Source organism: Anabrus simplex, chromosome 10 (genome assembly GCF_040414725.1).
Source record: "Anabrus simplex isolate iqAnaSimp1 chromosome 10, ASM4041472v1, whole genome shotgun sequence".
NCBI classification, from domain to species: Eukaryota; Metazoa; Arthropoda; class Insecta; order Orthoptera; family Tettigoniidae; genus Anabrus; species Anabrus simplex.
The window spans coordinates 13,211,112-13,237,688 of record NC_090274.1 but is presented as its reverse complement, the minus strand read 5'-3'; the positions used below and the strand labels follow the sequence as shown (position 1 = coordinate 13,237,688).

At 43.3% G+C, this 26,577-nt stretch overlaps 1 protein-coding gene across 1 annotated transcript in view; it reads left to right on the top strand.

Moving 5' to 3' along the window:
• The window catches only part of LOC136882450 (putative mediator of RNA polymerase II transcription subunit 17), a 29,137-nt gene extending 26,348 nt beyond the window's left edge, over positions 1-2,789 (top strand). Inside the window, exon 2 of the mRNA XM_068229418.1 lies at positions 1,877-2,789. Coding sequence (XP_068085519.1) covers positions 1,942-2,268 — 327 coding nt within the window. The 5' untranslated portion in view covers positions 1,877-1,941 and the 3' untranslated portion in view covers positions 2,269-2,789. The remainder of the gene's footprint in view (positions 1-1,876) is intronic.
• The last annotated feature ends 23,788 nt before the right edge of the window (positions 2,790-26,577 follow it).

Genomic DNA, 26,577 nt, shown 5'->3' with positions numbered 1-26,577 from the left:
TTCTTTTCCGACCCCGTCGCTATTAGGTTTGGGAGGGCTAGGGAGCCTTTCATTTTCACATCCTTCATGGCCCTTGTCTTTCTTTGACCGATATCTTCATTTTTCGAAGTGTCAGATCCCTTCCATTTTTCCCTCTGATTAGTGTTATACAGAGGATGGTTGCCCAGTTGTACTTCCTCTTAAAACAATAATCACCACCACCACCACTCTTCCAACATGACAGCTCATACAAAAAATGTTTCTTGTTCAAAGTGTAAAACTTACCATCATATTTTACAATGACCATCTCTACTTTGCGAACATCCAAGTAATTTTCTTGAAGCCTGGTCTAGATCTCTTGCTTAGGAATGTCAATAACAGGAAACAGAATTACCGGGCGAGTTGGCCGTGCGCGTAGAGGCACGCGGCTGTGAGCTTGCATCCGGGAGATAGTAGGTTCGAATCCCACTATCGGCAGCCCTGAAAATGGTTTTCCGTGGTTTCCCATTTTCACACCAGGCAAATGCTGGGGCTGTACCTTAATTAAGGCCACGGCCGCTTCCTTCCAACTCCTAAGCCGTTCCTATCCCATCGCCATAAGACCTATCTGTGTTGGTGCGACGTAAAGCCCCTAGCAAAAAAAAAAAAAAAAACAAAAAAAAAAAAAAAAACAAACCAGGAAACAGCAGTGTAGCACAGTTGCACTGTCTCAAATGGAGCAGTCCATGGCGTTCAGCATTAGCCTTATCATATTCTGTTGCTGAATACTGCTGCCCCTCTTGGATCAATAGTGTTCACACAAAGAAGATCGATGTTCAACTCAATCAGGCAATGTGCATAATCTCGGGTTGCATTCAGAGCACGAACACACTATGGCTTCCTGTTCTCAGCAATATTGCACCTCCAGCCCTAAGACGATCAGAAGCTCTCCTAAAGGTTTGGAAGAACATTCAGCAGAAGCCCCCAACTACCCATCCATCAAGATATTACGCACACTGAACATCAACGACTGAAATCAAGGAAACCACCCTGGCGTACAGCAATGGATCTTGAAAGAACCTCTTTTCATGTTAACAGTTCATGGAAAGCCCAGTGGGATCAGTCTTCAGTAGTGAACAAACATCTGGTCGAGAATCCTTCTAAACGAGTACAAGGATTTGATCTTCCAAGACGACAGTGGAGAATCATCAATCGGATAAGAACTGGACAAGGCAGATGTGGCTATCTATTATGCAAATTGTGATTTTGGTGCCTCTTCTCAGTCAATCCACCACATTGTTGCTGACTGCCCAATTCGAGCTTTCAAAGGAACGCTAATGGACATTCACCGCACATCGGATGAAGCAGTTGATTGGGTCAAAATGCTAGACCTAGAGTTATAGTATTGTACGGACTTGTGACTATGCACATTTACCCTGAACTATATACATGTGTGTACATAGATTCATCATACGATAAATAAATAAATAAATAAATAAATAAATAAATAAATAAATAAATAAATAAATAAATAAATAAATAAATAAGCACCTGCCTATCAGAATTCTTTCAGAACTTATTAGCGACATTTTAATTAGAATGATGGGGAACGGTAAAATTGAACAATAATAGAAATTACAGTATTTTTATCAACATTATGTAGGTAGCCTAAACAATTTTTGCAACAATCATTTTGTTTCATTGACCTAAGAGTAACCAAAAACTTACTTATGAAATATGTATTTCTAAGTCTGTGATATTGTGAAAATTTGATTTCCTTTGGGTGGCAACTGCAAAAGCATATGCACATTATAAAATGAGCTTCCCACTATCAAAAAGTCTAAAAATGAGTATTTTGCTCACAAAATAGCTTATGACCACAATGTGTTGTTTGCTTATGGTTATTTTTCTCTTTCAGCCTTCACAGAAAGTGTTTTGCAGACCAACAGCGAGCTTCTGGATACTAGAGCCCAGGATACAGCTATGGACGGAAGAAAGCCTCGCTATGCTGAGTCTGTGGCCACGGGGAGTGGTGCGGTTGTAGGTGGTATTCTCGGTGGTTTAGGAGGTCTGGTTGGAGGCTTAGTTGCAGGCAAGCCGGGAAGAGAGTTTGTTTCCTCTTCCGTGGCCAAGGTAACGGGAGGAGTAGCAGGAGCTGTTGGTGGGGTAGTTGGTGGTGTCATCGACGGCGTATGTGAGGGTAGTTTACCTGGAGTTGTGACAGGTGGCATCAGCGGAGCGGCCAATGGACTGGCAAATGGTTCTAAGGCAGGGGAATATGTTGTGGATCGTACCGGGAGATCCAAGTAACATCTCCCTCACAAGCAAGTTGGTGAAGTCTGTCCTGGCTAAATTTCATCATGACAAAATCCTTCCTACCACTTTCTGAAGACTTGGACCTGGCAACCTACTGATTCAAATAGTACTTGGTTGATGTAGTTTAAGGACTGCATCCTGATTGGCCCCCAGAATAGAATATGGTATCTGAATTGGCTCCCAAGAGAAGCAGTTCGTGTCTGAATAGGCTGCTGGGTTAAATCCGATCAGCTCCTGCTGTATCAGCATTTTACTTCTCAACTTAGTTAACCAAGAACTGTCTGCATTAGTTTTGTCCTTTTAAAATTGTTTGTGTGGTCGGGACAGATCCATCATTTTGGTTTAATAAGGCATCAATAACATTCTTGTGAAAACAATGTTGTGTATGACTTAAAAATTCTTGGAAAACACTTAACTGAGTTTTTTTTTTTTTCTTTTCAAAACTGCATATGTGCATTATCCCATCCTCTGTATTCTTCTATTACACATTTAATAAATGTAGTTTTTCTCACTGATGTTTGTTTCTGAATCCCAAGCAACTGAATTTCTAGAAAATAGATCTCAGAGAATTAGAGTAGGTGAAGGTTTATTTGACGCTATAATAAATAAGAGGGGAATTTCCCAAGGCAGTATTATTAGACCTTTATGCTTTCTTATACATATAAATGATATGAGTAAAGAAGTGGAATCAGAGATAAGGCTTTTTATGGATGATGTTATTCTATATAGAGAAATAAATAAGTTACAAAATTGTGAGCAACTGCAAAGTGACCTTGATAATGTTGTGAAATGTACATTAGGCAACTGTATGATGATAAATGTTAATTTAATGATGCGTGGCCTCCAAAGAGGCTGGATGCAGATCTTTCAAGTTTATGCCATATAGGCGAGCTGCGCGTCTGTGAGAATGGGGCCCTACCTGTGATGAATTCTAATGCTGAAGACGACACACACACACACCCAGCCCCCGAGCCATTGGAATTAACCAATTAAGGTTAAAATCACCGACCCGGCCAGGAATCGAATCCGGGACCTTCTGGATCAAAGGACATCACGCTAACCATTTAGTCATGGAGCCGGACATGATAAATGTTAAAAGACAGGTTGAGAGTTTCACGAAAAGGAAAAGTCCTCTCAGTTTTAATTACTGAGTTGATGGGGTGAAAGTTCCTTATAGGGATCATTGTAAGTACGTAGGTATTAGTATAAGGAAAGTCTGACTCGTTGGCTGAATGGTCAGCGTACTGGCCTTTGGTTCATAGGGTCCCGGGTTCGATTCCTGGCCGGGTCGGGGATTTTAACCCTCATTGGTTAACGCGAATGGCCCAGGGGCTGGGTGTTTGTGCTGTCTTCATCATCATTTCATCCTCATCACAACGCGCAGGTCGCCTACGGGAGTCAGATAGAAAGACCTGCACCTGGCGAGCCAAACCCGTCCTGAGATATCCCGGCACTAAAAGCCATGCGACATTTCATTTCAATATACAGACAGATCTTCATTGGGGTAAGCATGTAAATGGGATTGTAAATAAAGGGTACAGATCTCTGCACATGGTTATGAGGCTGTTTATGGGTTGTACCCGGACAACTGGAACTGAACATTAAAATAAGAATAATAGTTAACACCACCTTTCCAATACTTATCTTTCCTTATATTTAGGAAATAAACATTACAACAGGCGTTGTTAGATGGGACATGTTTCGCTTAACTGTCGTAAGCATCATCAGCCAAAATAAATCTTAGCCTAAAGTTAGGTCAGGGCCCCAAACCTAGTGTCCTTAAAATATATGGTACCCTAAGAATCAACATTTACATTTGATCAACACTCTTATATATTTTCACTCTTGTTTTATGTAAGAACATTCTGATTGACTGACTGGTAGCAATGATATCCTAATGATTTTAATTATTTCACTACCAGCTCTGTATTGTACTTTCTGTTTTTATCCTCTGTTTCAACACGATTGTGTGTTTTTCTCTTAGCCATGTTGTAACATTCTATGTTTGTTTTTTTTTGACACTAGTTTTAAGCCTATTTGATTTTCTAAATGTCAGAGACGATGTGCAGGTACATTGGCCTCGTGAGACACTCACTCAGTGGACCATTGTACCGCTTTGGCAGCCAACATGTTAAGAAAAGGCTATGAAAACAACAGACAGGGAATCTGCCACCTGGGCGACTGCCCTAAATGCAGATCAGTAGCGATTGATCTGAATAATTCAGAAGCAATTTTTTCTTCTTGTTCACTTTGGTGTGCATTTTTACTCTCTAATTATTAAGCTGCAGTATGGGAGGTGGGCATGTAGTTCTTGACCTTGCAAGCATCAGTCGCCAGTCTGAATCTCATCTGTTAACATGGTGAGGCAGTTATCATTGCAACGCTGTATTTCCGTATGTAAGTTCTGGTTTCATTGTAACGGTCGTGTGAACAGTCATAACTCTCGCTATTGGTGTGCAGAAAATCCTAATGGTGTTTATGAAGTCCTTCATTATGATAGGAAGATTGGTGTTTGGTGTGCTGTTATTGCAAGGCGAATAACTGGGCCTATTTTTGTTTGAGATGACAGTAAATGCAGAGAGGTACCAAGATGACATTTTGATGGCATTCTTCCATCAGATAATGGAAGAAGATGAAGATTCAGCTCCTGCTCATACAGCAGAAGATTCCCTTCTTACCTCTCAGAAGTGTTTTTATTTTTTTTTGCTATTTTGCTTAACGTCGCACCGACACAGATATGTCTTATGGCGACGATGGGATAGGAAAGGTCTAGGAAGTGGAAGGAAGCGGCCGTGGCCTTAATTAAGGTACAGCCCAGGCATTTGCCTGGTGTGAAAATAGGAAACCATGGAAAACCATCTTCAGGGCTGCCGACAGTGAGGCTTGAACCCACTATCTCCCAATTACTGGATACTGGCCGCACTTAAGTGACTGCAGCTATCGAGCTCGGCGGGAAGTGTTTTTAGACAGAGTGATCAGTGTTGGTCTATTTCTCCCTCATTCTCCAGATCTATCAATGTGTGATTTTTACTTGTGGGGTAATCTGAAAGAAAATGTGTATCGAACAAATCCTCACACATTGGAGGAACTGAAAGAAAACATTACGTATGAAATCAGAATCATTACAGTGGCAGAACCCACTCGCATCAACCAGAATGTGGTTACCAGATACAATGCCTGTAATATCCGGGAAGGATGACACTTAACACATTGGAGATCGAGCGCGAGTGTGTATTGGGGTGGGGTAACAGCGCAGACTGACCGCACCCGAGGCTAACTCGGGCCTGCATATTTCTTATATTGTCAACACAGCCAGGACGAGAATTGCTCGGAAAGTATACATACCACTTTAAAGACCTTTTATAACAGCTATACCGTGCGTTCGTGTCCTCTGTCGTTGTTTTCTCGAACTTATAGTGGCTTATTTATGCTTGAGTTCGCTTTTACACTCCATGCTCCCAGCCTTGCTTCCAGCTGCTCAAGATACACGCTTTCAGAGTTTTGTTTACATCGTGCGAAGTGTTTAGACTGTGTTTTGTTTCTGCTATCATGATTGGATCATTGAATAAAAGCAGAATTGTATTTAGAAGAGATTTTTGCTGACAATGGTTCAGAAGAAGAGGTAGATGATTCAGATCTAGACCCTGATTTCGAACTTCATGTTAGTGATGAAGGTATTTATAACCTATTCTCTCATATTCCACCCAGGAGTAATTTTGCACTTCATGTCCCTGAATGCTTCAAACTATTCCATACTCAGGCTCATTATGTGTAAGACTTTGTTGTTAGACTTTTTCTGTTGTTGCAAAAGGCATACCATTGGAAAATGTGTAATGTGAAAAGTACTCAATAGATCTTAATGCAACTTTTTAATCTGTAGAATAGACACTTTTTATTTTTTTGATGATACATACCTGTTACAATTGCAACCTACCTACTATTTTCTACAATTTTTAAAAACCTTCAAAATATGGCAGTCTACCTGCCCATATGGCAGGTAAGATTTCATATACAGTAAGACTGTACACGCTTAAATCAGGGTGGCTGGACGCGACGAAAGTTCAGCTGAGGCAACTGCCGTAAACACCGTGCGTTTGGTCTGAGTTTATATGAGAGACCCTGTGTGTGTTGTTTTCATTACCAATTAAAAGAAATGGGCTATGGCCACCCACCGCAGAATTGTACCCCCCTGTTTAGTCTAGAGGCTCTCGGACAGTGGCAGCAAGTGTGCGGGAGGAGCCTGGAAGGACGATATGGGCTTGTCAGGGGAAGGAAGAATACAGGTGGGTGTATGGTCTGTCCGGCAGAGCCCGCAGCAACATCGCCAACCACTTTATGATGTATCTAGGCTTTTTCCCCTACGTCTTATATTAATTGTTGTTAGAGATTAATTCCGAAACATTTTACACATCAATGAATTCCATTACACTGACTATTTAAACAATTAAAAATGTAACCACAAGGTAACGGCTCTCTCTGTAGTTTGGTCAAATTGTTAAATACGTCTTTATGCTTCGAGATTTGGGCAAGACAAGAGAAATTTGGGCGTGTACTCTTTATTTGTTTTAGTAAATGTCGTTTGTGATCAGTGAAACAGTGCAGTGCCATAGTAATTGTGATTGCAGTAGCTGTTGGCTTGTTAATGTATGTGTATAAATGCCATTGTAGTGTAGTTAATGAATTATTTAGTCTTGTAGTGCAACAAGCAGATTTCTATTCAGCCAGTGCCATCGGGTTATTCTTCTTATTATTAATCTAAAATTATCGTGATTCTGGACAGTGAAAAGTGAACCAATTGGGAGGGGGAAGAGATGGTGGCACAGCTCTGCCAGAGTAAAACGTCACAAATTGCCACTGGTTGTATTATGCAGCAAGATCTGAGAAGTGAAAGCTTTGGCAACTCCAAGCAGGCACGTCCAAAATTTGTCTTCAGGCACTATGCATAAGTACATGCCCTATATTTCCAAATGCATATCTTAGATTTTCCATGTTGTCTCCTGTTCGAGAGGGGAAAAAAGAATAGTTGCCATGACTTATGACTCGACCCTCGTATACCCATATTCCCTTCTGTTGTGTATGTTTATCAGGAACTCAAGGGAGACTTCATCAGTTAGTCGGAACATAGAAAAAATGAGGAACTCTTCTCAGAAGAACTCTTAAGGTTTCACTTTACTTTGTCCTGCCTGCTGGCTCTTCAGAAATGTGTGCGCGTGTGTTTTTATATTCAGGGATCATTCAAGAAGAACACTTTTGCACTGCAAGAAATGTGGTTAAGGTTATTTTAATATGTATAACTTTTGTTTTCTCAACGATTCATTTGTTTCTATATTCGTCCCTGTTTTTATCTCCTTGTAAGATGTGTATTGTTTAATGTAACGCCTAGTGTAATATAAATGCCTACATCTTGCCTATTTCCCACATTTTGGCTGATGATGACGCAAACACAGCGTCGAAACTAGTTCCAAGTGCAAATACATGTTATAAATAAATATAACATTTTTGTATTGAAAAGGTGGACCGTTTTAAGTTTTTCCTAACATCCTTTCTCAGTTCAATACGGACAAAATGAAATTCCTAGGTTTAAATACATATTCCCTTCTGCCCAGCCATGCAGGTAGTAAACGGACCTGCTCTGCGCTAGCTGTCACAATGCTTCTTTCAATATTAGGACTGAAAGCAAGTGACCTGGATTCAGTTGCTAGAGGTAATGAACACAAAGCTGGTTATTATAAGGTAAGTTCAAAAACTTCCTCATATTTACTAAAAAGTAGGGATGCCGTATATCCTCTTTAACAGCAAAATGATACAAATGGTACAAAATGATATGACAAAGTAAAAGTTCAAAATAAAATAAAAAATGTCATGAAGAATGAATGGATGGATGGATGGATGGACATGAATTTAAAACAATCAGTGGATCCAACTCAAAAAACTATCATAAATAATAGTATTACTGAACAAGGGACCACTTCTAAAGCACAATCCTGAATCGAGGATGCTTGATGTCTAAAGGGGTCCAAAATCCAGGTCAAAGGCCCCTCACCGACCTCGATAGCTACGGTCGCTTAAGTGCGGCCAGTATCCAGTATTCGGGAGATACTAGGTTCGAACCCCACTGTCGGCAGCCCTGAAAATGGTTTTCTGTGGTTTCCTATTTTCACACAAGGCAAATGCTGGGGCTGTACCTTAATTAAGGCCACGGCCGCTTCCTTCCCACTCCTAGCCCTTTCCTGTCCCATCGTCGCCATAAGACCTATCTGTGTCGGTGTGACGTAAAACAACTAGCAAAAAGAACGCCCCTCAGAATGGTACGTATCACTAGTAAAGTAGAACCATGGTATGTGTCATGTTGGGTACTAATCAAAAGGAGTGAAGACTCACAGTGTTCCACACATAATAGTACTACTCACAAGTATTGGACGTCGTACAGGGAACGCAGACCTATGGTGTTCCTGACATAATGGCGCCACACATAGGCAACGGAAACCGATGGTGTTCCTCACCTAGGTGTACTAATCACGGGCGAGGGTAATCCCGTGGTGTTCCTCACATAGTGGGTACTAAGCGCAGGCAACACCCAGACCCGTGGTGTTGCTCACAAGGGCACGACCCTCATGGGTACCGGAAACCCATAGTGACACACTCTCTGCTGCTACTAATCACAAACCTATTTCGTACCTAATATAATGGTACTACTCGCAAGTACAGGCAACCCATGATGTTCCCCACATGATGGTACTAATCAAAAGGAGTTTCATGGTTCTAATTCAATCATCCCTTGGTCGCCCGATTTAGTAGCCTCTTACGACAGGCAGGAAATACCGTGGGTGTATTCTTCGTCTGCGTCCCCCACCCACGGGGGGTGAAGAGAGGAGGAAAAACCACATGAAGTAATGAATAACTATTGGAAAGCAGAAAACAAACTGAAATAAATACAGTCGGTTATTTTACATAATCCTAAGATGGCCAAAATTCATCAATGAGAGAACAATAATATAATAATAGAAGAAATGACCAATATCCGCATACGGAAATGAGAGCAAGTGTTCCAATTGACTAAAAACATCTATATATATATAAAATAAGAGTTTTGTCTGTACAGTGCTCAGAATTTGAAAAGAATGGCATTTCTGTATCAGTCATGTCCATAGTAAGAAGGAAATGCACTTTTTACTTTTCCGTAATGTCTGTCTGTGTGTCTGTACACGCATCACGAGAAAACAGCTGAAGAGAATTTAATGAAAATCGGTATGCAAAGTTGGGAGATGAGCCACTACAGTCTAGGCTGTAAAATCATTTTATTCACACTGAGTGAAATGGTAGTTTAGGGGAAGGCCTAAAATGTTATTCTCATATATTTATATTATTAGTGGTGCTATTGATAAATACTGCATAAGTAAAGTTATATGAATTCATTTTTTACCGCAATGATAACACAGATATTCATGAATTTGTATTTTTGTTGCTAAGTCCATATCAACGCCAAGCCACGAGAAAATGGGTAAACAGAATTTAATGAAAATTGATATATAGAATCAGGGAACAAGAAACTACAGTCTAAGCTTTAAACAATTTTATTCACCCTGGATGAAATTGTAGTTTAGGGGAAGGTGCCTAAAATTTAATTTTTAAATACTTATGTTATTGGTCCTATCGAAAAGTACTACATAACAAAAGTTATAGAGAATACAATTTCCGATCATTTATGTTTTATTCAGTTTTACCGTACCGACTATGATAAGAGTGGTATTTCAGAGTCGGAAGAAAACTAAATGTGAAGGCCTACAATATTGAAAGCGCATAACACTGATCAACAATTAACACTACATTGACCACTGTTCGTTGTGATGTTCTTTTTCTCTTATACTGCTACTCAACTCCAATAGATGGGACTAAAGCTGCATACCGAGTATAACAGCCTGACTGAATACTTGCAAGAAATAGCTGGGGAGTTAGAAAACTTTCTTCTTTAGCATGCCATTCCTCTGGTTCATACATTTTCTGATACTGGTGGTACGTAACACACTGGTTCATCATACTATTCTAGCTATTTGATCCCTACTCTGGCGCGCTGTTTTGAATGAGCAGTGTGCACACTTAAGGCAGAGGCTCACATAGTAGTAGTAGTAGTAGTAGTAGTAGTAGTAGTAGTAGTAGTAGTAGTAGTAGTAGTAGTATGACCTGGTCTAGAATTACAATTTAGGCCTATTCCAAATTACAGCACCACAATTCACTAAATGACTCAAAATTCAACCCTGAAAAGAGCCACTCCTTAAGAAAAGCTTCTTCCTCTTCACTTTTATTAAAATCTTCATTCATTTTATTCCAAGTTAGCAGTGAAGAGGGGGTTTGCCCTCTGGCCTGGAGGAAAAATTTGCCCCAAGTCAGATAGATTTTTCCGCCACGAATGTAGTGAATTGAGATTTTTCGACTCATCGGGTACTCCTAGGAAACAGATTAGTAAAAGGGCATAATTTTTGCCCTGGGACTCTCAACTACTCGGCACCCCTCCTTCCCGCCGATGAAAAGACAAAGAGTGTTCACGAATCACGGCTGTCTGCGGCTTAGTCATTCCAGCTCTGGAACTTTGGACTGTTACATCAGCAGCGTAGTACTGTTCATTAAAAGTAAGAAAATGTGTGCTTTATCATTTGATTGAGTATCTCATTTTATAGCATTGCTTTTAATAGCGCCATTCCTACTGACATCATTGTAATGACCTATGTTCATTTTAGTTGGGAAAACCACTAAGACAGTCTTTCTGAGGATGTAAAAAGGCATGTGGAGAGTGAGTGTCTGCCATTATAATGAAAACTCCCCAAACTGATTGTGACTGATGGTAGGCAAGCGAGCCTACCATTTCAATGAAAATTCCCTAACCCAGTCTTCATATAAGAAAAGACGTTTGGTAACTTTATCAATTATTTCAATTTTAACTGGTAACTTTGCCTTCGTGCTTCTAGTGTAACGTTAAGAGCTATGCAATTTAATACAATCTTGCTCACAATGTGTACACTACGTAACCTAGAATTCTGTATAAAATGTAGAATTCCATACCGAAGGACGGGTACATCAGCTAGTCTATAGTAAGAAGATGCTGAGTTTTGGAGTCAATTTAAGACATTGCAGCACTGTTGTTAGACCAGGAGGGTTATATGCTTTGGAGACCTTGTGCATGAATCAAAAAGGACTAGTTGATCAACTACTAAAGAGAACACAGGCTACTACAGAAGATCTTGGGCAACAGATGGGTTCGACTGAAATCCGAAAAGAAGTATACAGCAAGATGAAACCGATAACAACAGCAATTAGAAAGAGAAGATGCTGTTTTATGGGAACATCTTCTGTATGAATAATGACTGGCTCACAAAGAAAATTTGAAGGTTTCTAAAACCAAAAGGCATCTAAGTTGAGATGGTTCCAAGAGTGTGACAAAGATTTGAGAGAGGTGGACATTACGGAGGATGAAATGGATGACAGGTTTAGTTTCAGAAGGATGGTGAAAGCTATCAGGGTTTTATGGTGGAGACAGAATCCAGAAGACAGAGAGGCCCTTTACCAGAGGAGCGGAAGAAAGCGCTGATCAACAGGCTCAAGAAACACTGGCAGGATGTCAAAGCCGGCAAATGAACAAGACATATACACTGAAAATGAGATTTGTTATTAACACACAGTCCATAGAGGCTCAATTCACAAAAAAAAAAAATAATATTTGCAAGTGACGCAAAGAAATGAACAACAATGGGCTCCAGAATGGTGTGAGACTGGATTACAAGAACATGAATCTTTGAATTGATTGCCTAGCTTTTGCAGACGCTCTAGCAATTTTCTCTGATTCTTTGGACATGGCTACAAAGCAAATTAACAACCTTAAGACGCAGGCAGAAAAAGCAGGCCTCCAGATCTCTTTGGAGAGAATGCAATTCATAACTAACATTAAGCCAGCACCAAGAGAGCTAAAATTAAACCAAGGGTCAAACAAAAGGACAGATAAGTTTAAATATCTTGTTGAGTGGACAGAACCAAACATCTCTGAAATAAGAAGCTTTCATATCATGCATGAATGAAGTGGAAATGGCTTATCACCTGATCAAAAATGTTTACAACAAAAACTCTCTATGCTTGAATGCAAAACTTGGACATTATTGCACTGTCATAAGACCAGAAGCTTTGTATGCAGCAGAATGCCTTGCCATGAAGAAGAAAGGCCTGATGGAAAAATTGGAAATTAATGAAAGAAAGATCTTAAAGAAAAAGTTAGGCCCAATAAATGACAAAGATGAATATAGATGTTGGAGTAACCATCAACTGTACAGTCATGTCCAAAAGAACTCTGAACGTTTATCTTAAAAATTAGGGCACTATTATTCATGAAAAATAATAAGAATCTGCTTGAACTCTTAATTTACTTCATCCGCAAGAATGAAGGACTGGATTCACAGATAACGCATTTTTTAAAATATATACTGTATAGAGAAATAAAAAAAATTACAGGACTGTGATTGCAGAAAGACTTCAAAGAGTTTAAATAGACAGCAGATGGTGGTATGATGGTAAAAGGGATAATAATAATTTCATGTGGCTATTTCTAGCCGAGTGCAGCCCTTGCAAGGTAGACCCTCCAATGAGGGTGGGTGGCATCTGCCATGTGTAATTGCGTGTTATTGTGGTGGAGGATAGTGTTATGTGTGGTGTGTGTGAGTTGCAGGTATATTGGGGAAAGCACAAACACCCAGCCCCCGGGCCACTGGAATTAACCAATGAAGGTTAAAATCCCCGACCCGGCTGGGAATCGAACCCGGGACCCTCTGAACTGAAGGCCAGTACACTGACCATTCAGCCAACGAGTCGGACGGTAAAAGGGATGAAAAAAGTAATACGTTACTGATCGAGTGAATGCACATCACAGGGTTCACTAAGTACCTAATTGTGGGAATTCAAGAGGATAAATGGGGACAAATATTTGTTCATTAGAAGAGGAATTCGAGGCTGAAATAATTAATCAAGTGCAATATTCAAAAAATTTCTCCAGGTTCTTTGAAAACATTTAAGGAAAGACTATGTAAATAATTGACAGGGAACCAGCCAAATTGGTGAAATTTCTAAATATAGAACAGTGGTGGTGAAAGATATAAAGTGCTAATTGTTAAAGTGTGAGGCATTAGCAGTACCTGAAACAATATGTTGTGCTGCGGTCTTGCCAAATTCAGGAATGAACAGGTGAAGCCACAGTCAACTTGTAGAATGTCGGAGGTTAGACTTGACAGCACGGTATCTATTGCTGGTTATACCTTGCTGTGAGAACTGAACAGCTGGTTGCAAGGAAGGAGACATCTTGAGGTAACTCCAGAGCTCTGCCATCTACAAGACATGAAACAGAGAAGCATACAACTGGTTATTAAAATATGTGAATTTATTTAAACATTTAGAAATACTTTTCTTCATATTGTGCATTAATATTTTTATTATTAATTAACAATTAAGGAAAAACTAATAAATTCAGAATATTGTACAAACTTACTGAGGCCCACAAGTAGAAAAAGGAAACCTTCTTGGTAGATTGGGGACTGGCAACACAGCTGATTCTCGTAAGATCTTCGAAGCACTTGAAGTACACACCAGAGAACCCTCCTTCACCCGCAGTTTATTGTCCATGAAACAGTGAATTGTAAATTCAGAAAACCATTATTAATTTTTGAATCAGAATACAGTAAGTCCTTTAATCACATCAGCTCATAACATTAAAATAATATTAGAATCTCATACCACTTGACAGATCCATCCTTATTATTCCAATAGGTACCACTGGAACATTGGAAGCTCATCAGTACTTTCAAAATACTGACACATTCTTGGCTGCTAGGTGCTCATGAAAATAATTGTACAAGGTTTAGATAAATGAAGAGTTCAAATCTTCCTGCAAAAGAAAATACTATTAGCTTATTGAATATTTTAGACACCAAGGAAGGTCCACAATGTTGAGAGCAACTGAATAGTCTCTCCAACACAGGCAGAGAAACAGTCTGAGCATAACTCGGGACCTAACTTAACCTAACTTGAGAATGAACAGACTAAATCACTGCCCATACATTGGAGGTCAGCACAGTGCCAACAACAACCAACCAACCAACCTTGGGTCCTGGAACAAAGAGACCTGTGGAGAAAGAAGGATTTATATTAGTAAAAGAGATGCGTTAGGGCACAGAACCCTGGCTGTAAAGTGGCATCCATTTCTTCAGGGCTGGATGGACCCCGGACAGACCTATGGCGAGCACAGGCAATGCAGCTTTCATCACCCTAACGACCAAGCTTTCCGTCCAAGAAGAAACAAAGCAGACAGGTCGACCCCCTCCCCCACAACGATGGGTGCCACCTATGCAAAGTGGACACATGCGCGGAACTATGGGTACGCGGTCTCTAATGTGGGTTTCTCTAGACTTACAACTATGACTCACATTCATCCAGGACTGCTACCCGCACGTCCCACGTTGGCGCAGACTAACAACAGCGTCACTGCTATAGCTACCCCTTCACCAATCAGTGACCCTGTCTTCATCTACACTTGTTCCTGCAATAAAACAACAGAGCACAGCACAAACCTGGTAGTGAGCAGGTTTATTTTGAGAACACCTTGGTATTTAGTGATGTTTGTGCTGTGCTTTCAAATAACACTCAACAAGTCCCACTACAAAATGCTCGACAGAGTCTGTGGAGGCTGATGGTAAACGTCCACACCAGCGTCCACAAACTATGTCAAGTAGCACAAGTCCTCCTGCAATGTACCTAACAGTTCCTGACGGGAACTGCTTGCAGCTTATTAGACAGTTCCTGAAGAGAACTGTTACAGGTTATTGGACAGTTCTTGAAGAGAACTGTTACAGCCTATCAGAATGCTCTTATCAGCCAGTTCTTGAAGAGAACTCTTACAGGCTATTAAACAGTTCTTGAAGGGAATGGGCACATGCTATCAGTGAGTTCTTGAAGAGAACAGTTACAGGCTATCAGAGAGTTCTTGAAGAGAACTATTACAGCTTATCAGACTATTCTTGAAGAGAACTGTTTACAACTTTTCAGATAGTTCTTGAAGAGAACTGCTTAGAAATTTTCAAAAGAGTTCTTGAAGAGAACTGTTACAGCCTATCAGATAATTTTTGAAGAGAACTGTTACAGGCTATCAGACAGTTCTTAAAGAGAACTGTAAAAATTGTGAAAATGTTCTTGAAGAGAACAATTTGGGAGGACAAGTGCTATAAAACAAAGATGACTCACGAATTGAGGTCCCACGAAGAGAAGCGATGTGATGAGAAGAGTCTTCTCTCTTGATACTAGTGTAGGGCGTAAACAAAGTAGTTCTTTAGACAGCCTTGCTTCGTTGGCACCGTTAGGATCCACTCGGTTGTCAGAACTACAATGTTTACTTTGTGTGTTTCTTATGTGTGTGTAACTGACCTAGCACTAAATATTAGTCTGAAGATGAAGGAGGTGCAGTCTGTCTGACTACATCTCACAATCCTACATTTGTAAGTCCTATCACCCTATTAGCAGGAAAGTCTTGATGTCTAATTCTACAGCTATGTGTCTACTTAAACTAACATCATATCAGTGACATCCATAACTGTCCTAGCACACTACCATTAAACTTAACAGCTATACAATCTAGCCCTAGCACCATCAGGAGGCTGGCGTTCTCTGGACGAGGGTATAGTTATATAACTATTCTACAATGTCGGTAGATGCTGAGTGGCTCTCAGCCAATAAGTAGCCACAGCTGGTCCGTGGTCCAACAGCTCTGCACTTAGACCGGCCAACCAAGCAGAGGAGGGGTGGCCATGGCTCTACCGTGGCTCTACGCCTCTGCATTCGAGAGACAGGACAGAGCTGGATCTCATGGCTGGCTCCAACCGTTGGCTGTCCTCAGAATGGTTTTCATTCTCCTGCACTAAGGCAAATGCCGGAAGAGTTCCTAGTATAGGCTGCAGCCGCCAACCCCCTCACCTTCTTCGAGCATCTCCTTCACTGTAACAAATCGCCCGGCCTGAGAGATGGCGTCACCACCTAAGAGGCCTGCCTCCCCTTTCAGGGGAGGAATGAAAACATTTTTAGTAGTAGTATTCTACAAAGCTATCTACTTTACATAAATGCTGTCCTTCCTTACTAGTTCCTCTAAATTTATAGAGAGGGCACACATCTTGAAGTGGTCAACATTGCTAACTGTTCCTAACATCTAGGGGAGGACAGTGAAGGCTTGATGCGGGTTCTTCGTGTGTTCTTCCCACTTACACACAAGCTGTAATGAAAAATGTCAACATTAGATTGCTTTCAGTGATAGAATGTACTAGATATGGATGTATAGTTGCTCAAAAGAAGAACGATCATATTGTATTTTATGCTCAGCATATTTAATGTTTTGTCGGACTTTATTTTAACTATCAATATACAATTCACATACCATTAGATACTAGCCTTGTGGACACCCACAACAAATGTATCTATCTGAGGAAAGTGGACCTTTAAAGAACTTACACAGTACCATACAATCATTCTTCTTTTGAGTGATTCCACATTCACTCAGGGAGTGATAGAGAATAATGTAATACAAATGCAGGAAACAGACAACAGTTAGTAAGTATTACTGGTAGATATTTGTTGAATATCCCAACACTTGCCTAATGTGAAAATGGGAAATCATGGAAAACTGTCTTCAGGGCTGCTTGCATTGCGATTCAAAACTACAATCTTCTGAATTCAGGCTGATAGCTACATGACCCAAACCACTTGCTCTGTGACCAGGATAAGAAATTCTTGCCCCCACATATGCTGCTTTACATGTGTTACACTCCTGACAGGCTGGTTAAATGAATCACATGAAACGTCCGTTGCTGCTCTCATGATTTGGAAGGAACCCTCAGATCACACAAAGAGACTGTTATATCTGTCAGCAAAAAAGCTTCACTCACCTAGAAATCCAAGAAAATTGTGCAGCCTCCTAATTTATGTACCGGGCGAGTTGGCCGCGTGGTTAGAGGTGCGCAGCTGTGAGCTCGCATCTGGGAGATAGTGGGTTTGATCCCCACTGTCATCAGCCCTGAAGATGGTTTTCCATTTTCACACCAGGCAAATGCTGGGGCTGTACCTTAATTAAGCCCACGGCTGCTTCCTTCCCATTCCTAGGACTTTCCTGTCCCATCATCGCCATAAGACCTATCTGAGTTGGTGTGATGTAAAGCAAATAGCCTAATTTATGTTCTGCTCTGAGACTTGTAAGTCACAGTAAAGAATACATGGTACCAGTACCTCCAGAGAAAGTGACAGTGAGTGAAGAAGAATTCAGTGATGAACACGCAGGAGATAAGAATCCCAACCCAACATTTCACGCCCTCTCAGAATCAAATGAGCCACATTCTTTTTTTCTGAAGGGGACCTCAAGGATCTTCTTTGCGGTTTAAATATGAGGTTTTAGTTTTGTGATTAAAAGGATGCACTATTCATATTTGCAATATGAAAGTGAGCAATATTCATTATCACCAAGCTGCTTTTTCTGAAAATTTCTCCAAGGAAGGTGACATGAGTTTTTGTACTTTTTTTTGTTTTTGCTACTTGCTTTACACTGGGCAACACAGATAGGTCTTTTGGCAATGATGGGATAGGAAAGGCCTAAGAACGGGAAGGAAGCAACTGTGGCCTTATTAAGGTACAGTCCAAGCATTTGCCTGGTGTGAAACTGGGAAACCACAGAAAATCATTTTCAGGGCTGCCGACAGTGGGGCTCGAACCCACCATCTCCCGGATGCAAGGTCACAGCTGCGCGCCCCTAACAGCACAGCCAACTCACCTGGTTTTTGTAATGTTATCAAATACATTGTGGAGACTATTGGACATGATTTCAGTGTAAATGAGTTGTGCTTGTTCATAGATTCTAGCAAAGTTAGTCTGAAAGCAGAACTTCTCCACAATTGCAACAAATTTCCTTTTGTTCCAATTGCTTACGTAGTTAACCTGAAGGAGACAGACTTTAGACTGCTGCTCATACTTACCCAAGATGAGAAATATAAATGGCGTGTATGTGGAGAACCGAGCTCGATAGCTGCAGTCGATTAAGTGTGGCCAGTATCCAGTATTCGGGAGATAGTAGGTTCGAACCCCACTGTCGGCAGCCCTGAAAATGGTTTTCCGTGGTTTCCCATTTTCACACCAGGCAAATGCTGGGGCTGTACCTTAATTAAGGCCACGGCTGCTTCCTTCCTACTCCTAGCCCTTTCCTGTCCCATCGTCGCCGTAAGACCTATCTGTGATGTAGATGTTGATTCCCATAGGGAACCTAAAATATTTGTCCTGAATGAGTAAATTTATAATACCAATATAATGGTCCGTTATTGGACATTATAAATTTTCCAGCTACTCATTCTTGGTTGCCTGCATTTCGCCCTCGTGTGCTAAGTTAGGCTCGTCAGTTGGGACTTAGCACACCACCCAAGATGCAAGGCTAGTGCATACTGTGGAGGCTGCTGCTGCTGCAATGCTTTCATTCCCCACCCTGAAGGGGTGGGGCGGGCCACCTAGAGGGTGTCGCCCTCTCTCTGGCCAAGAGATGCGGGCGGGTTGGGGAGGTGTGATGGAAGAAGGAGGTGGGTAAAGGATGTGGAGAGTTAGGAGATGGGAGAGGAATTGTGCCTATGCCTGGGTATTACACAATTGCTTTATTTAAGTCATAAGTACATGATACATAAAACATATATGATTTACGAAAGGGTGTGAGGGATAAGGGGGTGTGCAAGGGGGAGAGATGAAGTGTAGAAGGAAGTGCTGGGGTAAAGGTGCAAGGTAAAGAGATGAAGGCTGGCTGTCATGTGATTAAGTGAAGTGAGGAGAAGTCGAAGGAGTTCAAACGTTGGGATTGTTGGGGGGATGAAACCAGTCGGAGGAAGGGGAGGACAAACTGGTGGAGATGGGTAAACAGGAGGAGGGTCCGGCCGGGGTCGGCGACGAGGAAAGGTAAATCGGGTCGAAGGTTGGGGAGGCGAACGGGAGGGTTCCACACGATGGTGACGGTCATATAGCTTGATCCCATGAGTGATGAGTTGGTTCACGTCTTCGGGCGTCGGCAGGTGGAGGCGAACTAAAAACGTTGGACCATCAGCGTTGTGTATCCGAAGTGCTCGTTGTACGGGCAGTCCTTGCTGACGGAGGTGAGTAGCGATGATGTCAGTAGGAATACTTGGGTCCACCCCGCAAGCAACACAGCTGTAGTTATGAGTACGGTTGGGCGACGGTGGTGGCGATGGGGAATTGGCCATGTTTGTTGAAGTCCCAGTGTTTGTTCGCTCGGCAGGTGGCTGGGAGGTTATACACTGAGGTCTTGGTTGATCAGTGGTGGGAGGGTTAGGGAGTGTAGACATCATAAGGGGTAAAGGATGGGATAGAGTTGTAGTGGTGGTAGGGTGGGTTGGTGAGGTGGATGCAGTGGTGGTGGTGACGGTGGTGGTAGTAGTTGTGGTGGTAACAGGGTTGGTATGACTAGGGAACAACGGTGGCGATGGAGGAGGGGGTGAGGTTACGACGGGCGAAGCAGTTGTAACAGGCGTAGTAGGTTCATCTTCTGGCAGCTGGGCTAATATATATGATGGAGTAGAGGTCGCTCGGTATCGGTAGCCATGGAGGAGCGCTCCGGTTGCTTGTAGGCGATTGCGGTCGTCTTCAAAGGCAAAATACAGAAGTACATCGGGAGATGGGTCGGGGCCATCATAGAGCCGTGAGGCGCTATGGACGCCGGTCCCGCGGAGGGCAGTCTGGATGTCGTCGTTGGAGAGAGCAAGGCTGACTTCTTCGATGACACAGGTATACATGGTGGGAGGCCGACTTCCAACTAGGTGTCAGGCCGTTATGCGTGTTTGGGATTGGCGGGGTGAAATAGTAGAGGTGTGGAATCACCCGGCCGAACAAAAAGAGACCTTGCGTGGAGAAGCGATTGTGTCCTGTGGAGGCTGCTGCTGCTCGCAAGTTTTCATTCCCCACCCTGATGGGGTGGGGCGGGCCACCTAGAGGGTGTGGAGGCCACTGCATAGGCTATTTGAAGCCACCAGCAGTGCCAATGCACTATGAGAGCTATGTCTCATTTCCAAAAAATAGATGCCTGCCTGGCCATCAAATGATGTAGATGTTGATTCCCATAGGGAACCTAAAATATTTGTCCTGAATGAGTAAATTTATAATACCAATATAATGGTCCGTTATTGGACATTATAAATTTTCCAGCTACTCATTCTTGGTTGCCTGCATTTCACCCTCGTGTGCTAAGTTAGGCTCGTCAGTTGGGACTTAGCACACCACCCAAGATGCAAGGCTAGTGCATACTGTGGAGGTTGTTGTTGTTGTTCAAATGCTTTCATTCCCCACCCTGAAGGGGTGGGGCGGGCCACCTAGAGGGTGTCGCCCTCTCTCTGGCCAGGAGAGATGACGGGGTTGAGAAGATGTGAGAAAAGAGGGAGGTGGGTAATTTGATGTATGGAATTAGGAGGTGTGTGCGGATAGTATTGAATGATCGGAGATGTGTGTAAGGATTAAATATTTAGAGGAGAGTGCAAGGATTGACAAGTTTTAGATGAGAGGGCTAGGATGGAATTGAAGAGTTAGAAGGTGTAATGTTGCGGTTATATTGCATAAGGAGGTGGTGAGGAGTCTGAGGAGTTCAAGTTGCAGAGGAGGTTGATAGAAGAAGTTAGGTGGAGGTAGGGGTGGACGGACGGGTTGACAAGGTTGAAATGAAGGACTGGCTGGCCGGGGGCGACGAAAGGGAGTGTTGGAAGTGTGACGAAAAGGTTGGGGTGGGGAACGTGAGGGCTCCACTTTGAAGCGACGTTGAAAGATGTAGGCACCAGTGTTGATAAGTTGTTCCACATCATTGGCGGTGGGAAGGTGAATTCGGACCATAAAAGTAGGGCCGGAAGCGTTGTAAATCCTGAACGCACGACGAGCGGGGATGTCTGCTTCCTGGAGTTCTTGGAGAATTTCCCGTTCTGAGAGGGTAGGTTCTACGCCGCGGATGACACAGCTTGACATAGTGTCCAGAGGTGGTGGTTGCGACCGTTGCGACGATGTTGCGGCGGCTGTTGTGGTGTCGTCTGGTGGTGACACGGCAGGGGAGTCTAGGATGTTGTCGGGAATTTGCTGGGGACGAGGTTGTACAGAAGTCAGGGTAGAAGAGAGGGAGGATATCATTACAGGGGAAGGATGGCATGACGTAACGGTAGTAACAGGAATATGGTGGCGAGTAGTGGCTGACATCGTAGTGGTCGCGGTAGTAGTAGTAGGTGGTGTGTGATGAGGGGGAAAGGAGGGCGATGTTTGTTGTAGCAGAGGCTTGTGGTGAGGCGCATTGACGACAGGCAATGTGGTGGGATCTGCTGTAAGCTGGGCTAATATAGGCTGGCTGGTAGGCTCCACTAGGTAGTATCGGTCGTGAATAGACACTCCCATGTCAAGGAGGCGCTTCCAGTCGTCCAACGTAGGTAGATAAAGAAGAACCTGCGATGATGGTGATGAAGTTGAGGCATCCAACATCCGGTGGGCATCGTGGACTGGGTAGCCAGCGGTGCGAAGGGCGTAGCAAATCTCTTCTTCGGATATGGCAGGATTAACATCGGGGATGACACAGGTGCGCATGGTGTGGGAACGGCCGACTTCCAACTCGGTGTCAGGCCTATATTCTTTAGAGTCCGGCGGGGAGCTGAGTTAAAGATGTAGAGCCACCCGGCCGGCAACAAAAAATAAGGAGAGTCTTCAGAGATTTTTGAAACCAGTGCTCCTCGAGAATGCAGCGGTGATCAGCTGTGGAGGCTGCTGCTGCAACGTGTTTCATTCCCCGCCCTTCGGGCGAGGCGGGCCCCTAGACAGTGTCGCTGTCTCCCAGGCCGGAGATGTTGAAAGAAGTGGGGAAGGACCAATATTGTAAGGAGGAGGGTAAGTGGAATTAATGGTTGAGGAGGTGTGCTCGGATGTTATTTAAATACCAGGGATGTGTGGAAGGGGTAAAAATTCAGAGAAGTGTACTAGGGCTGCCATGAAAGGTTAGTAGGTGTAAGGTTGCGGAGGTATTGTACAAGGAGGTGATGAGAAGTCTGAGAAGGTCGGCTGTTAAGGCTGGTGAGAAGGAGAATTGAGTTGGTGGACGAACGTGCGAGGGAGTTCGATATGAGGGGGCTGGCCGGGGTCGAAGACGTGGGCTGGTGGGAGTTCGAGGAGGGGAGCGTGAAGGTTCCACTTGATGTTGACGACCGTAGATACGTGCCCCGCTGGTAATAAGACGTTGGACTGCTTCTTCCGTAGGCAGGTGGAGACGGACGAGATAGGTTGGTCCGGAGTTGTTCCAAATTCGGAAGGCACGACGCACAGGAATGCCTTCGAGATTAAGTTCTTGGATAACCTCTCGATCTGAGATGTCAGGATCCACGCCGCGTAAGACACAACTATGCATAGTGGTGCGATCTGGCAGTGGTGATGTTGAATGGCGCACGGTGTCTGCTGGAGGTGAAGGCTGTATGACTGGTGTCGTAGCAGAGGTTTCTTCAGCGATGGTCGAACGGTTGAAGTAGCGGGGAGGGATGTACAGGTAACTGGGCGGATCAGGGTATGGCGGCAGAGGAAGGGTCGTAGTCAGAAGAGGGGAAGAATGGGAGTACGTAACCGTAGTGATAGGAAGGTAGGGAATGCGAAGTGCGCAGGTCGTGGTGGTTGTTGTTGTGGTAGGAGTGGTAGTGGTTGTCATGGTGAGGAGAAAAGAGTAGGTAGAGGGGTGGCTAACTTCCAACAAGGCGTCAGCCAATTTGCTTTTTTGAAGTCGGCGAAGTAGCTGGAGTAGAAATGCTGAGCCACCCGGCCGACAAAAAAATTAAGGAGTAAGGGGAGTTCTGAGACGTACGAAGAGTTCAAGAGCTGATCCCTGTGGAGGCCACTGCATAGGCTACTTGAAGCCACCAGCAGTGCCAATGCACTATGAGAGCTATGTCTCATTTCCAAAAAATAGATGCCTGCCTGGCCATCAAATGATGTAGATGTTGATTCCCATAGGGAACCTGTTGTATGTCCGGCGCTCTCTTCTCGCTCAGCCAGCCAGCTGCACGCGCGCCTGTGTATCATTCTGCTAGCTTCGACGCGCAGCCCTCAGTGCGCGTGCCTGACCATCGAGTGTACTATAAATAGGAGCTCCCGGCCTGCTCACTTGCCCACTCGCCCCGGTGTCCAGCTCCAGAATACACCCTACGTCGAGCACGGAGGCTACTCCTCTTGAAAATGTGCTTCGACCAGGTGGACTGAATTTCTGGCAGTACGAGGTTTCACCTCTGGTCACCGCTCCCTTACCTGTTTCCGCTGCCTATGTTCCGTAATTCTTTTACAAGCCATTTTCATTCCCTAATTTATGCAAGCTCCCTTAGTTTCGCTAGGTGGAATTTCTTCAATCAATTGAACTTGCTTTTTAGGAATTCAGGCACTTCAACAAACAAGGACTCTCATAACATTTATGTTAGTGTGCCAGATAGTTCTCGACTATCAACGTGTCAATTCACAAAGACTATCTTTTCAAGATAGAAGTGTATATAAAGACTGTAAACCTGTACATATTGTATAAAGACAGACTTTTCTCAAGATTCAATATTCCTTTTTGCTTCAAAATAAATTTCAGTTATTTGTGTAAATATCATAAAGTGAAGCAATAAAAGTTGTGTTTTGTAAACTTCAACCTTGGTTACAACAGAACCTAAAATATTTGTCCTGAATGAGTAAATTTATAATACCAATATAATGGTCTGTTATTGGACATTATAAATTTTCCAGCTACTCATTCTTGGTTGCCTGCATTTCGCCCTCGTGTGCTAAGTTAGGCTCATCAGTTGGGACTTAGCACACCACCCAAGATGCAAGGCTAGTGCATACTGTGGAGGCCACTGCATAGGCTATTTGAAGCCACCAGCAGTGCCAATGCACTATGAGAGCTATGTCTCATTTCCAAAAAATAGATGCCTGCCTGGCCATCAAATGATGTAGATGTTGATTCCCATAGGGAACCTAAAATATTTGTCCTGAATGAGTAAATTTATAATACCAATATAATGGTCCGTTATTGGACATTATAAATTTTCCAGCTACTCATTCTTGGTTGGGCGAAATGCAGGCAACCAAGAATGAGTAGCTGGAAAATTTATAATGTCCAATAACGGACCATTATATTGGTATTATAAATTTACTCATTCAGGACAAATATTTTAGGTTCCCTATGGGAATCAACATCTACATCATTTGATGGCCAGGCAGGCATCTATTTTTTGGAAATGAGACATAGCTCTCATAGTGCATTGGCACTGCTGGTGGCTTCAAATAGCCTATGCAGTGGCCTCCACAGTATGCACTAGCCTTGCATCTTGGGTGGTGTGCTAAGTCCCAACTGACGAGCCTAACTTAGCACACGAGGGCAAAATGCAGGCAACCAAGAATGAGTAGCTGGAAAATTTATAATGTCCAATAACGGACCATTATATTGGTATTATAAATTTACTCATTCAGGACAAATATTTTAGGTTCCCTATGAGAATCAACATCTACATCATTTGATGGCCAGGCAGGCATCTATTTTTTGGAAATGAGACATAGCTCTCATAGTGCATTGGCACTGCTGGTGGCTTCAAATAGCCTATGCAGTGGCCTCCACAGTATGCACTAGCCTTGCATCTTGGGTGGTGTGCTAAGTCCCAACTGACGAGCCTAACTTAGCACACGAGGGCAAAATGCAGGCAACCAAGAATGAGTAGCTGGAAAATTTATAATGTCCAATAACGGACCATTATATTGGTATTATAAATTTACTCATTCAGGACAAATATTTTAGGTTCCCTATGAGAATCAACATCTACATCATTTGATGGCCAGGCAGGCATCTATTTTTTGGAAATGAGACATAGCTCTCATAGTGCATTGGCACTGCTGGTGGCTTCAAATAGCCTATGCAGTGGCCTCCACAGTATGCACTAGCCTTGCATCTTGGGTGGTGTGCTAAGTCCCAACTGACGAGCCTAACTTAGCACACGAGGGCGAAATGCAGGCAACCAAGAATGAGTAGCTGGAAAATTTATAATGTCCAATAACGGACCATTATATTGGTATTATAAATTTACTCATTCAGGACAAATATTTTAGGTTCCCTATGGGAATCAACATCTACATCATTTGATGGCCAGGCAGGCATCTATTTTTTGGAAATGAGACATAGCTCTCATAGTGCATTGGCACTGCTGGTGGCTTCAAATAGCCTATGCAGTGGCCTCCACAGGACGACACACCTGCTCTGGTTGGAGAGGGGAGAACACATAACACACGCCCGAAATTTTTCGGCTGGGTGGCCATCATCTTTAATAGCCCACTCAGTCGGCCCAATATAAACACAAACAGGCAGACGCCTAGTTGGCAGTCGCCTATCCTCATCATGACCTACTGCCTCATCCCTGGCGTGGAACTCCACATTCCCGAAGATCACATATTTGAAGACCTCCAAGCAGACGACGTTCCAGTTCTCAACGCCTTCAGACTACAGGACGGTCAGACCGCAGCACCATCTACTCACGTTTTAGTCCAACTAGAAGGAGAAGCAGCCCAACGCCGCCTGTTCACCACCGGAGCACACATCCATAATAAAACCTACGCAGTGGTGCCAACCCCCCCATGCATCCTGAACCAAATAAAAGCCGACCCTTATCACATCCCCATCATCCAGGTGCCCCCATCGCCCCTACCAACCTTACCCACAACAACAACAACTACCCTCACAACCATAACTCCGTCAACTTGTACCCCCTCCCCAGACATATTCACCACCGTCACAACTTCCCACCCATCCCCAGTAATGTCATCATCCCAGCAGACCCCAGCCACCCCACCACTGCAATTTCCGCCGGACGCCGCAGTCTCACCACCAGCAAACCAACAACAGACGCCCCCACCAGCCGTCTTCAGCTGTGTACTACGTGGGATATCTCCAGAAGTTACCGAGCAAAACATAATCCAAGAACTACGGAAAACTGGAGTCAATGTACTTAGAGCCATCAGAATTTACAACAGCCATGGACCTACTTTCATGATGCGCCTCCAGATGCCCAGTAAAGAAGACGCCCAGCACCTCATCAGTACCGGCGCACAAGTCTATGGTCGCCGCCATCGAGTAGAGCCCTCCCACTCCCCACCCCTACCCCCACGAAACCGCCAACCATCGATCAATTCACACCGCCGCCCCCAGCCAACCCTCCCCTGTGTTCCCCCATA